Source organism: Canis lupus, chromosome 36 (genome assembly GCF_011100685.1).
Source record: "Canis lupus familiaris isolate Mischka breed German Shepherd chromosome 36, alternate assembly UU_Cfam_GSD_1.0, whole genome shotgun sequence".
Classification (NCBI taxonomy): Eukaryota; Metazoa; Chordata; class Mammalia; order Carnivora; family Canidae; genus Canis; species Canis lupus.
Window position 1 is genome coordinate 25,397,807 of NC_049257.1, and position 12,340 is coordinate 25,410,146.

Sequence of the window (12,340 nt, forward strand, 5' to 3'; positions counted from 1 at the left end):
CAGTTAATGTGTTTTCAAGGAATAAGCTCTATAAAGAAGTTAAACTTACTGCTTCCCAATCAGTACAGTTGAGCATGTTGTCAACTCCTTACTAAAATGCATTTCAGTGTTACTGTAAATAGCACTTTTGATATCTGTCTTAATTTCACAATATGGATTTTTTTTTTTTAAGTCTTCTTGTTTGGAGCAGGTTTAGGTTTGCAGGAAAATTGAGGGGAAGGCATAGAGATTTTCCCTGTATTTCCTGCCTCCGTACTTACGTGGCCTCTTCCATCATCAATGTCCCCCACCGGACTGGTACATTTGTTACAATTGAGGAAACTGTAATGAGGCATCATAACTACCCAACCTTTACATTATAGTTCACTCGTGGTCATGTACATTCGTGGTTTACAGGAATGTATAATGACATGTATCTATCATTATGATATCCTAAGTATATTTTCTACTGCTCCAAAAATCATTTCTGTTTTGCCTGTTCATCCATATTGAATGGATTTGTTGGAAACCAGAACCTAAAAGGAAGTTCCACAGAAGAATGGAGATTCTATGTTGTTTTACTTACTAAAAATTATTTCAAGACTTTTTTTCATCCATTCAGCAAATAATTTATTGAATGCTATGTGTTAGGCACCTTTCTGAGTGGATATACAAAGAAACATAACAAATTGCCATTGACTTTCCAGATCAGAAGTGGAAAGAGAAATCTGGTACACTGAAATAAATACATTTATAATTATTTTCATTCTTTGTATTTGTCTATAAAAGTTAAATGGAGTCAATTTAACTCACTCTAAATTTACCTGTTTAAAACTTGTGATTCTAGGATAAAGTTAAAAAGCAATTTTTTTAAGAAAACTTATTTTGAAATGAGTAGAAATTTTCAAAGTAGAGGCATGAAAAATTGGTTGTAACTGGGATGAATTTTCAGCGTTTAAAAAACCATACTACAAATTTATGTATACACGTAAAAATGTTAAATCATGTTTTTGCTCTTAAGGTCTTCTTTAGTAACAGCTTTTAAACTTATTAATTAGGACCACATTTACTACAGGTGCTGTATATCTTCTTACTATTTATTTCTAATTGTTAAAGAAATTTAATTGGTTATTTACATGTCTTTTAAGCATTAGTGAAGGGAGTAGTTTTACGCTGCTAACAAACAAAACCACCTTTCTGAAGCTACTGGTTTGCGCATATTGATCTGTATATTACTTTTAACGATGCAGATTTAATGAACCAAGAGAACGATTTGGGATATTAGACATTTAGCTGTAATATTTAGCTAATCTGTTTTTTTGATGACTATATATTACAGTTGTTACTGTCTTAACAGATCTGCCCTGCATTTATTCTTTTAGCCAACCACCTCCATGAAACGGATACTCAAATTGAAAACTGGTACGTAGCTGTGCTGTTTGTTCTTTTTTCAAAAATGAGAACATTTATGAAACTAAGGTTTTATATAATTTTGTTTATAGCAATAATATCTTGGCCAAAGAGAGAAGACTGCAGTTTCATCAGAAAGGGAGAAGTATGAATTCCACTGGATCAGGGAAAAGTAGTGGGACAGTTTCAAGGTAACTTATTCTGAAATTATACTACTGTTACATTGTGTTATAGATGACCTACTCTTACCACTTTTTCAGTCTTGGATTTGGCTTAATAATATGAAATCAAAAAGAATCCAAAAGGTTTCCTTCGTTGCTGTTTTTTTTAATTAAGACTAAATAAAAAGCTAAATAAAAAAATAATTTTTTTTTAATTAAGACTAAATAAAAAGCAGCGAATGTGTTTATAATGCTGCTGGAATTCCTGTCAGAATGAATATTTTGAGTGAGGCCTTTCATCGACTTAAAAGAGGAGCTCCATAGTGGAATGACTTCTTCCAAAATTCTCCATTTTTTTTAGGGTCTTGAGTTACTCTGACATAAAAGTCAGAATAAACTTTACAATGTAAAGCTTGATATTTAAAGATAGCTTTATCTTCAACATATTAAATCAAAGTTATTCAAAATATATATTAAAATAGGCAAGTATGTCTACCTGTAGAACAGTTTAAATTGTTATCCAAATTATTGTATTGGAATCTGAGCATCTTCTCTGAAGCAAATTGAAATTTTCTTCAGCTCAAGTTTTATCTCTAACATTTTCCTCAGTGAATCTCTAAAGGTGGATTATTCCTGGTATGAGGAAGAAGAGATGAGAAAGCTTTAATTCCCAGTAGGATCACAACAAGAACTTACCTTTGAGTAACCCATTCTCTCCATACCTTACTCCTCCTACTTCCTGAGTGAAAGTAGTTAGAGAAAATTTGAATGTAAGCTCCTCCCTCCCTTTCTGAGTTCACCTTGTTACCTGTACAGCATCTTATAGTGCTGGCCAAAGGTAGCAGAAAAGCTCACGTTCTACAGGATGCCCTGTGCTACCAACTTCCTAATGTGTTTTCCCTTTTCATTTCTCTCCTAATCCATTTATTTCTTATTCTCCCTCAGCTGTCCTCTGTTTTAGCTGCTTTACTGGGACTCCTTTAAAATGACAAAGAAAATAAGGTGAGGAATCATTTAGGGAGTCTTGCTGAGTATCTGCTGAGGGACTAGCTCTTTTTACCAATATTAACAGATTGAAAGAATGGACTCTTTAAGAGTCATATATCACATTTAGTACACAGTGTATAAAGATGCTGAAGTAAATAGTGATGTTAAGAGCAGAAGCTCTTTTTTTATAATGTGATGTGAACTCTAAACTTATATCTTGATGTTTTTTCTTTCTTTTCTTTTTTTCTTTTTTTGTAGTGTTTCAGAATTGTTGGAACTTTATGAGGAAGATCCTGAAGAAATCCTTTATAATCTTGGATTTGGACGAGATGAACCAGATATTGCTTCTAAAATTCCCTCCAGATTTTTTAACTCATCATCATTTGCTAGAGGGATAGATATTAAAGTATTTTTGAGTGCTCAGATGCAACGGATGGAAGTAGAAAACCCAAATTATGCTTTAACAAGTAAGGTTTTTAAATATTAGCATCCACAGTGAGATGTTCTTATTTTTTTGAAGCCTTACTAATTTTTAGGAATAGTACTAGCAACTTAATTATTGAGGTTAACACAGTAGCCATTTTACTGATTCTGAATTTTTATTTATTTATAGAAGCTAACTTTCCCCTCCTCATCCTTGACTTTAGTGTTACTATAACTGACATGCAGAACCTTGTACTTAAGTTTATCTCCAGATTGCTGATGTTCAAAAAGGAAAGAGGGGGTGGCTTGTTACTATTAAAGTCAGTCAGTTTTAGGTGCTTTTCTGTAAATTTATAATAGCATGGCTAACTTGATAATTTTTATTTATATCTTATTTTTCTCTGTTGAACAGAAGTTCCAAAAATGGGGTCTTTAGGTGGTCCTTTGAGCAGCTTTAAGAATCTATAAATCTAACAACCCTTCTTCTCCCTCCTGACCCCCCTCACAATTAGGTATAAAATAGAGACTTCAGTGCATTTTCTTGGGAGAACATCTGCAAGAGTTTTAATGGAGTCAAAGGCATAAAAATAGAATCAGAACTGTAGATCAATAGCTAGTCCTTTCTGTTTTATTCAGTGTTGTCCTGCTTTGTGCTTCTTTCTGGTTTTAAATCATAAAACAAATTCTTAAATAAATTCTTAAAACATAAATTCTAGTGCTTAGAATGAAAAATCTTTCTCCCTCTCCCCGGTAAATACAGGGAACTTTTTTAAACATTGGATAAAGAAAAAGGTTCTGGTTTTGTGATCTTTGTGATCTAAGTTCAGTTTACTGGAATTCTGAAAAATAGTGATTTGTTTAATATGTGTATACATATGTAGACAGATCGATATAAAATTAATGTAATTTCCTTTTTTGTAGGCCGTTTTCGTCAAATTGAAGTGCTTACTACTGTGGCCAATGCATTTTCTTCTTTATATTCTCAAGTCTCTGGAACTCCCCTCCAGAGAATCGGAAGTATGTCCTCAGTGACTTCCAACAAGGAAACAGACTCACCTCCGCCTTTAACCCGAAGTAACACTGCAAACCGTTTAATGAAAACACTATCAAAACTAAATTTATGCGTTGATAAAACAGAGAGAGGAGAAGGTAGTTCTCCTTCCTCAGCAATTGAAAAAGGAAAGATTCCAAATGTTTCAGTGATGGAAGAAAGCGGCAGTAAAAATGATCAAAAGTCTCAAAAAATTGTAAAGAAGAAAGACTCCTCTTCTATGTTGGCTACAGTTAAAGAAGAAGTATCAGGGAGTTCAGCAACTGTTATGGAGAGTGCTGGACTTTGTGATGAAGCAAATAGTGATTTTAACCAAAAAACTGAAAGTGAGCAAAGTAAAGAAACTCAAAATCATGAGATGAAACTGGGTGAGGAATCTGGTATTCTAGAATCTGATTTAGGTAACGATTTTAACACTCCTAGTCACAGTGAGCCAGAAAACGGCAATGTGATGAAAAGTATCCATGTGTCCACACCTGAAAAAGAGCCGTGTGCACCGCTGACAATCCCATCCATAAGAAATATAATGGCGCAGCAGAAGGACTCCTTCGAAATGGAAGAGGTAGGTAAAATATTACTGAGACCTGTTTCAAATAAGGATTCAGGAAAAAAAATGCCAACAAATATAAAGTGAAAGATGGCTAGTAGATTTATACTAGAAGAAAATCCAAATTTTGACTTTTCAAGTTTTAGTTCTGTGTTTCACAAACCAAGAATTGGTCACAGGACTATGCATTGCCAGGGTAACGTGACAATTAGTTCTTCTCTAGATCCTCTGTTGTTCACTGCTGATACTTGAATTTTAACCCCTTCCTTTCTCAGTTTAAGATTTTGATACCCTGAGAATGCCCTGAGAAGAGTATATTTAAATTAAAATCAATGTTGCATAATAGTTAAAAACACAGGCTCTGAAATCAAACAGAAGTTTGGGTTCGTTCTTTCTTTCTTTCTTTCTTTCTTTCTTTCTTTCTTTCTTTCTTTCTTTCTTTCTTTCTTTTTTAAAGATTTTACTTATTAGAGAGCATGTGAGAGCCAGTGAGCACAGATGGGGGAGGGGCAGAGGGAGCAGCAGACTCCCCGCTGGGCAGGGAGCCTGATGGGGACCAGGACCCTGGGGTCAGGACCTGAGCCAAAGGCAGACCCTTAACCAACTGAGCCACCCAGACACCCAATTTGAGTTCTTTCTTTTGCCACTAAATGCTATGTGCCTTTGTGCAAACTTTTCTCAAAGTATCTTAGTGGAAAGGATAAGCTAAATGTGAATAAGGTTTTGGGAAGGATAGGTTTTGGCAAGAGACTGGAAGGAACCTGAAGATATTATGTATCTGAAGGGGAGGCTATGGAGCCTCAAGGAAGAAGGTTTGAAACACCCCCAAATATGATTTCTGCAAGCCCAGAAAACCAACGTTTGGTTACTTTTTATTTCTACTTCTAGGAGAGATATTCCTTCATTTACATAAATGTCAAATTGGGTGACATAAAGAGACTCTTTTCGATGAGGTCAACTAAAACGACTTTTGAATGGCCAGAGCTGATACTAGGATTGGCACTGTATAGTTTGAGACAGGAAACTGAAGTTTATCAAGCGCCTACCTTGTGGCAGGCACTGTACCAGGCCCTTGAAGTACTTTTCTCTTTAAGTCTGTGAGGCAGGCAGTGCTGGTCTTATTTTACGCATGAGGAAACTGAGGCATACGTATACCGCTGAAGAGTTGTGTCTCTAAGTTGCATAATGTGCAATTTTCTTTTTAAAATTTATTACAGAATAGTGTTAGTAGTATAGTAATAACTTCCAAGGATTTTAGAATCACAGGCCACTATTTTAGGGAATTGGAAAATGGGATAATTGATTCTGCCCATAAATGTCCTTCTGGGGAGTATGTATCTCTCACATTACTGAAGATGTTTCATTTATTACAAAACTTCTATTGCTGATATATTTACCTTTTTTTGTGGTCTTTGAATTTATCTTTTAGCACTTTAATTCTAACTAAAAAGTGAAATTAAAAGGGAGAGGAACAGGCCTTTGAAATAGTTTACATTATTTTTAAGCTTCTATTTCTCTTATTTCTTTGTGTATTCTTTATATTTTTCTTATTTAATTCCTAATATCATAAGATGACTACTTCATAAATTAAAGCCTCATTTGTCCTATTTTACTATTTGATTCCTTTACTTTGTTTTGGTCTGAACTTGTCCTACCATTAATAATCAACGTGTAAATTCTTGCCTTTCATTAGAGCCCCTCTTCTTTGACAGTCAGATATGACAGTTGGTTTCCTTGTTTTAATTTAATAGCAGAGTATGAAAATTCAAACAAATTCTGTTAGATATTTGCCAATCTGATACTGGTGACTCCAATGAGAAGGCACTCTTATATGTTGCTTTTTAATTCCTAGAGTTCCTAAATTTTAAACTGTGTGTGTGTGTATGATTATATTTATTTAACAGAGAGAGAGGGAGAGGGAGAGAGAGAGAGAGAGAGAGAGAGCGTGCGCGCATGCACAAGCAGGGGGAGCAGCAGGCAGAGGGAGAGGGAGCAGCAGCCTCCCCACAGAGCAGGGAGCAGACAGGGCCTTGGGATCAAGACCTGAGCCAAAGGCAGACGATTAACCAATGGAGCCACCCGTGCGCCCCTTAAACTATATATATTTTAGATTATTGCTATCATGCACAAAAGACCTTTAAAACATTTGTAAAGTACTAGATAGATGTGCTTTGGTGGCAAGTTAACATTTAGTTAACATTTAATGATTTAATGTGTGTGGGTTTTTTTTGTTTTTTTTTTTTTTTTTTTGCTCCCTCTGCTGGCAAAAGCAATTAATGAAGAAAGTAATGCCACATGTAAGTGAACTTTTTTTTTTTAAGTACAAAATTACATGCATTGGTGGTTGAAGGATAATAGAACATTTTTGTTTTCAAAAAAAAACATATATGGATATGGTCAACAATAGCTGCACTGTAAATATGGGGAATTTTAAGGATAATGAATCTTATTCTTCAGATGTATTTAAAACATGGATAGAAACCTAGAACTGTGTTTTTATCCTTTTGGGAACTTTAAAGAGAGCTTGTAGAACAATGGATAAAGAAAGGAAATAATGTGTTTCTTTAATTTCCTCTTCTCCCAAGTGTGACTTGAATTATATTGACAAATGAAGAGAACAATCTTACTGAAGCAAACTTTTAGATCCCATTCAAAGTAGGTTGTTGCTGTTTTTCTTTTAGACTTCTTTCCCTTGAGGTTTGATTCCTATTGGGAACTTTCTTCCTGTAAAAAGAGAACATAAATGTAAGTTGGAGGACACTCCCTTTCTCTCCCAGTAAACCAGTTCTCAGACAGATGAACTGAATGCCAGCTGCTTTGGGGAAGCTAGGTAGGAGAAAATGTTGCAGACCTGACTCTGTGCAGGAAGCTGGCTAATCCCTCTGAGGCAAAGGTAAGCTCTGACCCTCACCAGGAGCCAGGAGAGGAAATAGTTAAACATAAGGGGAGTCTAATAGATGACAAGACTGACTCAGGCCTTGGAGAGTGAGAGTGACTATTCTGCACATTAAGAAAAATGAATAAAAGGCCAGAGAGTATTTTCAACTAAAAGTCAGTGTGCCTTATAAAAAAAGTTTTATAGACTATTTAAAATGTTCCAGTATGTCTGAAAGTTGTAAAACTCTACTCTTGAGTTTTTCTAATTCTTAATGACCGTCTTAGATACTTCTTGTCTTCTTCTCAGAATGGCTTGCTTTTACTAAATACAGGATGGTAACAGTCTAGAGCCGTGGATTTGTAGTATGAAGGATGTACGGTTAAACCAAAATGATCCTACTCAGTAAGCAGTTGTTCATCTTTGAGGCGTCAAGGAAAAATTCCTCATACTTAAATGTTAGAGGAAGGAGACCTCTTAGCTGTGTATTTCTGTAAAGGGGTTGCTCTGTGGCTTACTCTACAAAGGAGTTTATATTCAAATAGAGGCCATTACTGGAAGTGTACATAATTTTTTAAGCTACTGAAGTCTTAGTGTTTCTAAATCTGTGTCTACACTGATTGTTTATTTAACTACTATTTCTCCTTATTTTTAGTCATTGAGTTTCAGAATTTTTTTTTTGTTTTATTTATTTGCCTGAGTTAAAATAATCTGAAATCATTCAGACACTTGACACATAGTTAAATTCTTCCTTTGGCCTTTCAAATTTGACTGTGTTTTGAAGACAAGCCCTGTGTCTTAGAATAGAATGCAGTAGGGTCCGAACACATGATACATGCGTGCACCCACGACTGCTAGTTTGAAGTCCAGTTAGCCACTAAATTTTATTTGACATTTATCTAAAAGGCTTAAACTAACTTTTGTTACAAGCATTAACCTGACAGTAGAAAGCAAACCTTGTAAGTAAAACCTGATTTTTTTTAATAAATATTTGCAACAAATATAGAATGATAAACTAGCACAGAAAGAGATCTTTGAATTCTTACTCCAGTTTCCTCCTTTTACAGAGGAGGAAGCATTTTTCCTCCTCCAACATTTGCTATTACTTGACAGCAATGGTTCTCTATCATGTGTCGAGGGATGTAATGTTCCCTTTGGTACCCCTGCCTTACTCGGGGGAGTGCTAAGGGGATGTCAGTGTAGGGAGTCCCTACATGGTAGCAAGGAGAGATCTGTTGTAAACTCTTACCACTTTACTGTTGCAAAATATTTGATCATCCAAAGGACTTGTGAAGTAGGAGTTTGAGTATTTATTTTTCAGTTTGAAAAACTGACATGATTGTCATAGATAAATCTGATAACTGTCTGAAGCCATTTAGGCCAGTAAGTGGCATGAATAAAGCTTGAATTCAGGTCTTTGCACAAACTTGCTACTTTTGACTACACCATAGCTCTTGGTAAAGGTCAGACGTGCTGATAGTGTCAGACTTTGGACGAGAACTCAAGTCGTCTGGTACACAGCCCCATGCTACTTTGTGAGAAAAATAATGCTTTCATTTGAATTTTTTGAGGTCTCATTAAAAATCAGAATTTCTGAAGCTCCGGGATCCCTGGGTGGCACAGCGGTTTAGCGCCTGCCTTTGGCCCAGGGCGCGATCCTGGAGACCCGGGATCGAGTCCCACGTCAGGGCTCCTGGTGCATGGAGCCTGCTTCTCCCTCTGCCTGTGTCTCTGCCTCTCTCTCTCTCACTGTGTGCCTATCATAAGTAAATAAAAATTAAAAAAAAAAAAAATTTCTGAAGCTCCACTTTTGATTTTCTTTTCTTTTTTTTTAACTGTCCATATGTCTTTAAACCTTAAAGGAAGAATTGAGTTAGAACATTCATGTATTGCTGCTCTATGGAACACAGCACAATAGTGTTGTGCCCGGAAGATATATTTTAGGATAAATGCGGCACATGTTAAAAAAAAAAAAACACCACCAAAGTAGGTGCCTGCTGTGGCAGCAGGACATTGATTCAAAAAGATACAGTTTTAATAAGTGTTTTGTTAAAACATTTTTTTTTAATGAAATAAATACAGGGTTACCCTAAAGCTATTTTCATACAGTTTTAAATCTCAAAGCACTAAGACCCAAGTGATTTTATCATTTTGGTTTAGGGTGGGGTTTTGTAATTCTTGTTATGAAAAGTTTCAGACTTACCCAGAGATCAAAGAAAATTGTATACTGAACACTCATTTTCCGTTACTCAATTCAGTTATCAATATCTAGCTGTAGTTAATTTAATGAAAGTCAATCTGTAGCAAATGACAAGCACACCACTGAGGACTTGAAGTCCCAAGTTTTATTTGCTTCATAATTTTCTGTGCTGTACTCCATCTCGAATTTGACTGCTTTCCTTTGCACAACTGTGAGCAGCAATAACACATTCTAAGCTATGAAATTTAATTGTTATCACCAGCTTATGTTCTGTGTTCAACAAGTGGTTAATGATTTTACTAAGTGGGAAGAAGAATCTTGATGTTAGTAGTTTTATTAGTAAAATATGATCCTCTCAGCTTTTTTATAAAGGGCCCCCTTTTCTTTAAATTAACTACAGAGTTTGTAGTTTTTGTAGTTTTTTGTTTTGTTTTGCCATAGAGTTACATATTGAAAGATAGTATATTAAAAATACTTATTCGTTAAGGTCATATTTTGCGTCTATTATAAATCTAAGGAATAGAATATATGATTATTCTACATTTAAAAATATGAGAGAGTATAGTTTGGTGTATCATACTGTCCTGCCTAAGCTGAGATTCCTAGAATATAATTAAAGAGGCATTTGGATTTCTGTTATACTTCTTTGGTCTGTTTGATATTTACTTTAACAGAAAACTCTTTGAAGTATGGTAGGCCTGACTAATAATAGACCTTTTGTTGAATATAAAAAGAAAATGCATTTTGTTTCCTTGCACACATAACAATGGTTTTCCTGTTGAACTTATGTTTGCTTCTTTGAAGAATATATGTATATATATAATTTTTTAGTAATAACAGAGGTTAGAAACTATTTTATATAATAATTTATAGGTGATAATTTTGTTTTTAAAGATTTTATTTATTTATGAGAGAGAGAGAGAGAGAGAGAGAGAGGGGCAGAGACACAGGCAGGAGGAGAAGCAGGCTCCATGCAGGGAGCCTGATGTGGGACCCGATCCCGAACCCAGGACTCCAGGATTATACCCTAGGCCGAAGGTGGTGCTAAACCGCTGAGCCACCCGGGCTGCCCTATAGGTGATGATTTTAAATGACCAGTGTGTTTTGGTTCTCAAAGGATTCATAAACCTTGGATTTGTGGAACTGTGTAGAACAAAGATCCCACAAATCAAAGCAGTTTTTAAATTTCATAATAGTATCTTTAACCTTTGAGATTTTTTTTTTCTTGTTTGTCATTCCCTTCTTATTCCTATAGAATATTTCTTATTCTTGGGTGGATTCCTACCTCAAAACTACCAGGGTTCTACCTAAAACCTGTTTTGTTAATTGCTTTCTCATTTGTTCAAGGTTGAAAGCCCTCTTTGGCTAGTTTGCCTATTTCACTAGGATGCTATTTGTTATTTTAAGTACTAATCACTACTGACCTAGTAGTGTTAGGAATTAATGTCTCTCCCTCCTCCTTAAGTGTTTAATCTCAATATAGACTTAGTTATGTTAGAGTATTTGGGGAATGGGATGGGTATGGTAAATAAAGAATCTGAAAATTCCTACATTATGCACTTGTGTAGGTGGGGGGAAATATCATTAAAAAACTTTTTTGGGTTCAATAACTTCTCTGAATATAGTTTTCAGAAGGATTTATGGTTAAGATCTTTCAACATTTAGTTCTGTGATGAAACATGATTTTCTGTTTACAACTTGCAAGTTATATCTTAAAAGACCACTTACATTAGAACAAAGCAGTCTTCATACAAGCGTGGTTTTTGAGACACTCAAAATTTGTGAGATTTTATAAAATTTTGTATTGGGAGCATGATAGCAATTTTTTTAAAGATGTAAGACTTGTAGTTACCTTAACTGTGTGTCAGTCACGATCTGTTGCAAAGTCAGCATTTATCTGGAGATTGGCCTTACACTTTGAATTTTAACATTTACAAAACTTATTCTTCAGGATTTATTTTTCGTTTAATACCAACTTTTTTTAATGAAGTGGTTTATACACTTAGTCACTTTTCATTGCCTGCTACGAACTTGCAGTCCTATCTTTAACTGGAAAATAGGTCATAAAATTAAGATGTGGGATGCTCTCATGATTTCAAGATAAGATGTTTTGCATTTTTTAAATAAAAAGCTTTAGTACCCTTTTAGTTATGTTGATTGGTTTAATAAATAATTATGAAGTGGTATTCTTCTTTGCCATAGATTTATCAAGTTCTTACTACTTAAAACTTTTTTAGGTTCAAAGTACAGAGGGAGAAGCTCCTCACGTTCCAGCGGCATACCAGCTAGGTCTTACCAAGTCAAAAAGAGGTGAGTAGACTAATACCTACTAGTTCCCAAGCACCTTACCAAAGTGTCATCAATGGATTTGGGTTTATCTATCAGTATTTGAGCACCTATAACTGTAAAAGAAGGTTAAGTACACAGGTATGCATGTTTCATTATACTTTGGTGATAGAATTTTTTATACTCTCTTGAAGACTTTTGTGTTCATAAAGTAATTTTAGCTTGCTTATCCTGAAATGCAGTTCTTTGTACTCTTAATTACTTTTCAACTCTGCATAAGAGCCAAATGGGAAGTGATAGAGCCACACATTGAGGCCTACTTTTTACATGGTGATGACTGAGATACATACTTGTGGGTTTTTTTTTAAGATTTTATTTAGGGGGCACCTGGGTGGCTCAGTCAGTAGAGCATTTGCCTTGA

General features: G+C 35.1%; 1 protein-coding gene and 1 long non-coding RNA gene across 21 annotated transcripts in view; one reads left to right on the plus strand and one right to left on the minus strand.

Moving 5' to 3' along the window:
* ITPRID2 (ITPR interacting domain containing 2) overlaps window positions 1–12,340 on the plus strand; it is a 111,125-nt gene that overhangs the window by 77,976 nt on the left and 20,809 nt on the right. For 4 of the 5 annotated variants that reach the window (XM_038585034.1, XM_038585029.1, XM_038585030.1 and 1 more), the window contains exons 5-9: window positions 1,362–1,401; window positions 1,482–1,580; window positions 2,796–3,004; window positions 3,882–4,573; window positions 11,871–11,943. In XM_038585034.1, coding sequence (XP_038440962.1) covers window positions 1,362–1,401; window positions 1,482–1,580; window positions 2,796–3,004; window positions 3,882–4,573; window positions 11,871–11,943 — 1,113 coding nt within the window. Of the gene's footprint in view, window positions 1–1,361; window positions 1,402–1,481; window positions 1,581–2,495; window positions 2,553–2,795; window positions 3,005–3,881; window positions 4,574–11,870; window positions 11,944–12,340 lie in introns of those variants that run through there. The other variant, XM_038585032.1, reaches the window with a different exon arrangement.
* Window positions 1,706–12,340, minus strand: part of LOC102155256 — a 130,415-nt gene continuing 119,780 nt past the window's right edge. For 13 of the 16 annotated variants that reach the window (XR_005384824.1, XR_005384823.1, XR_005384826.1 and 10 more), the window contains one exon: window positions 7,098–7,282. This is a non-coding gene — a long non-coding RNA (uncharacterized LOC102155256). Of the gene's footprint in view, window positions 2,184–7,097; window positions 7,283–12,340 lie in introns of those variants that run through there. The other 3 variants (XR_005384831.1, XR_005384828.1, XR_005384825.1) reach the window with 1 other exon arrangement.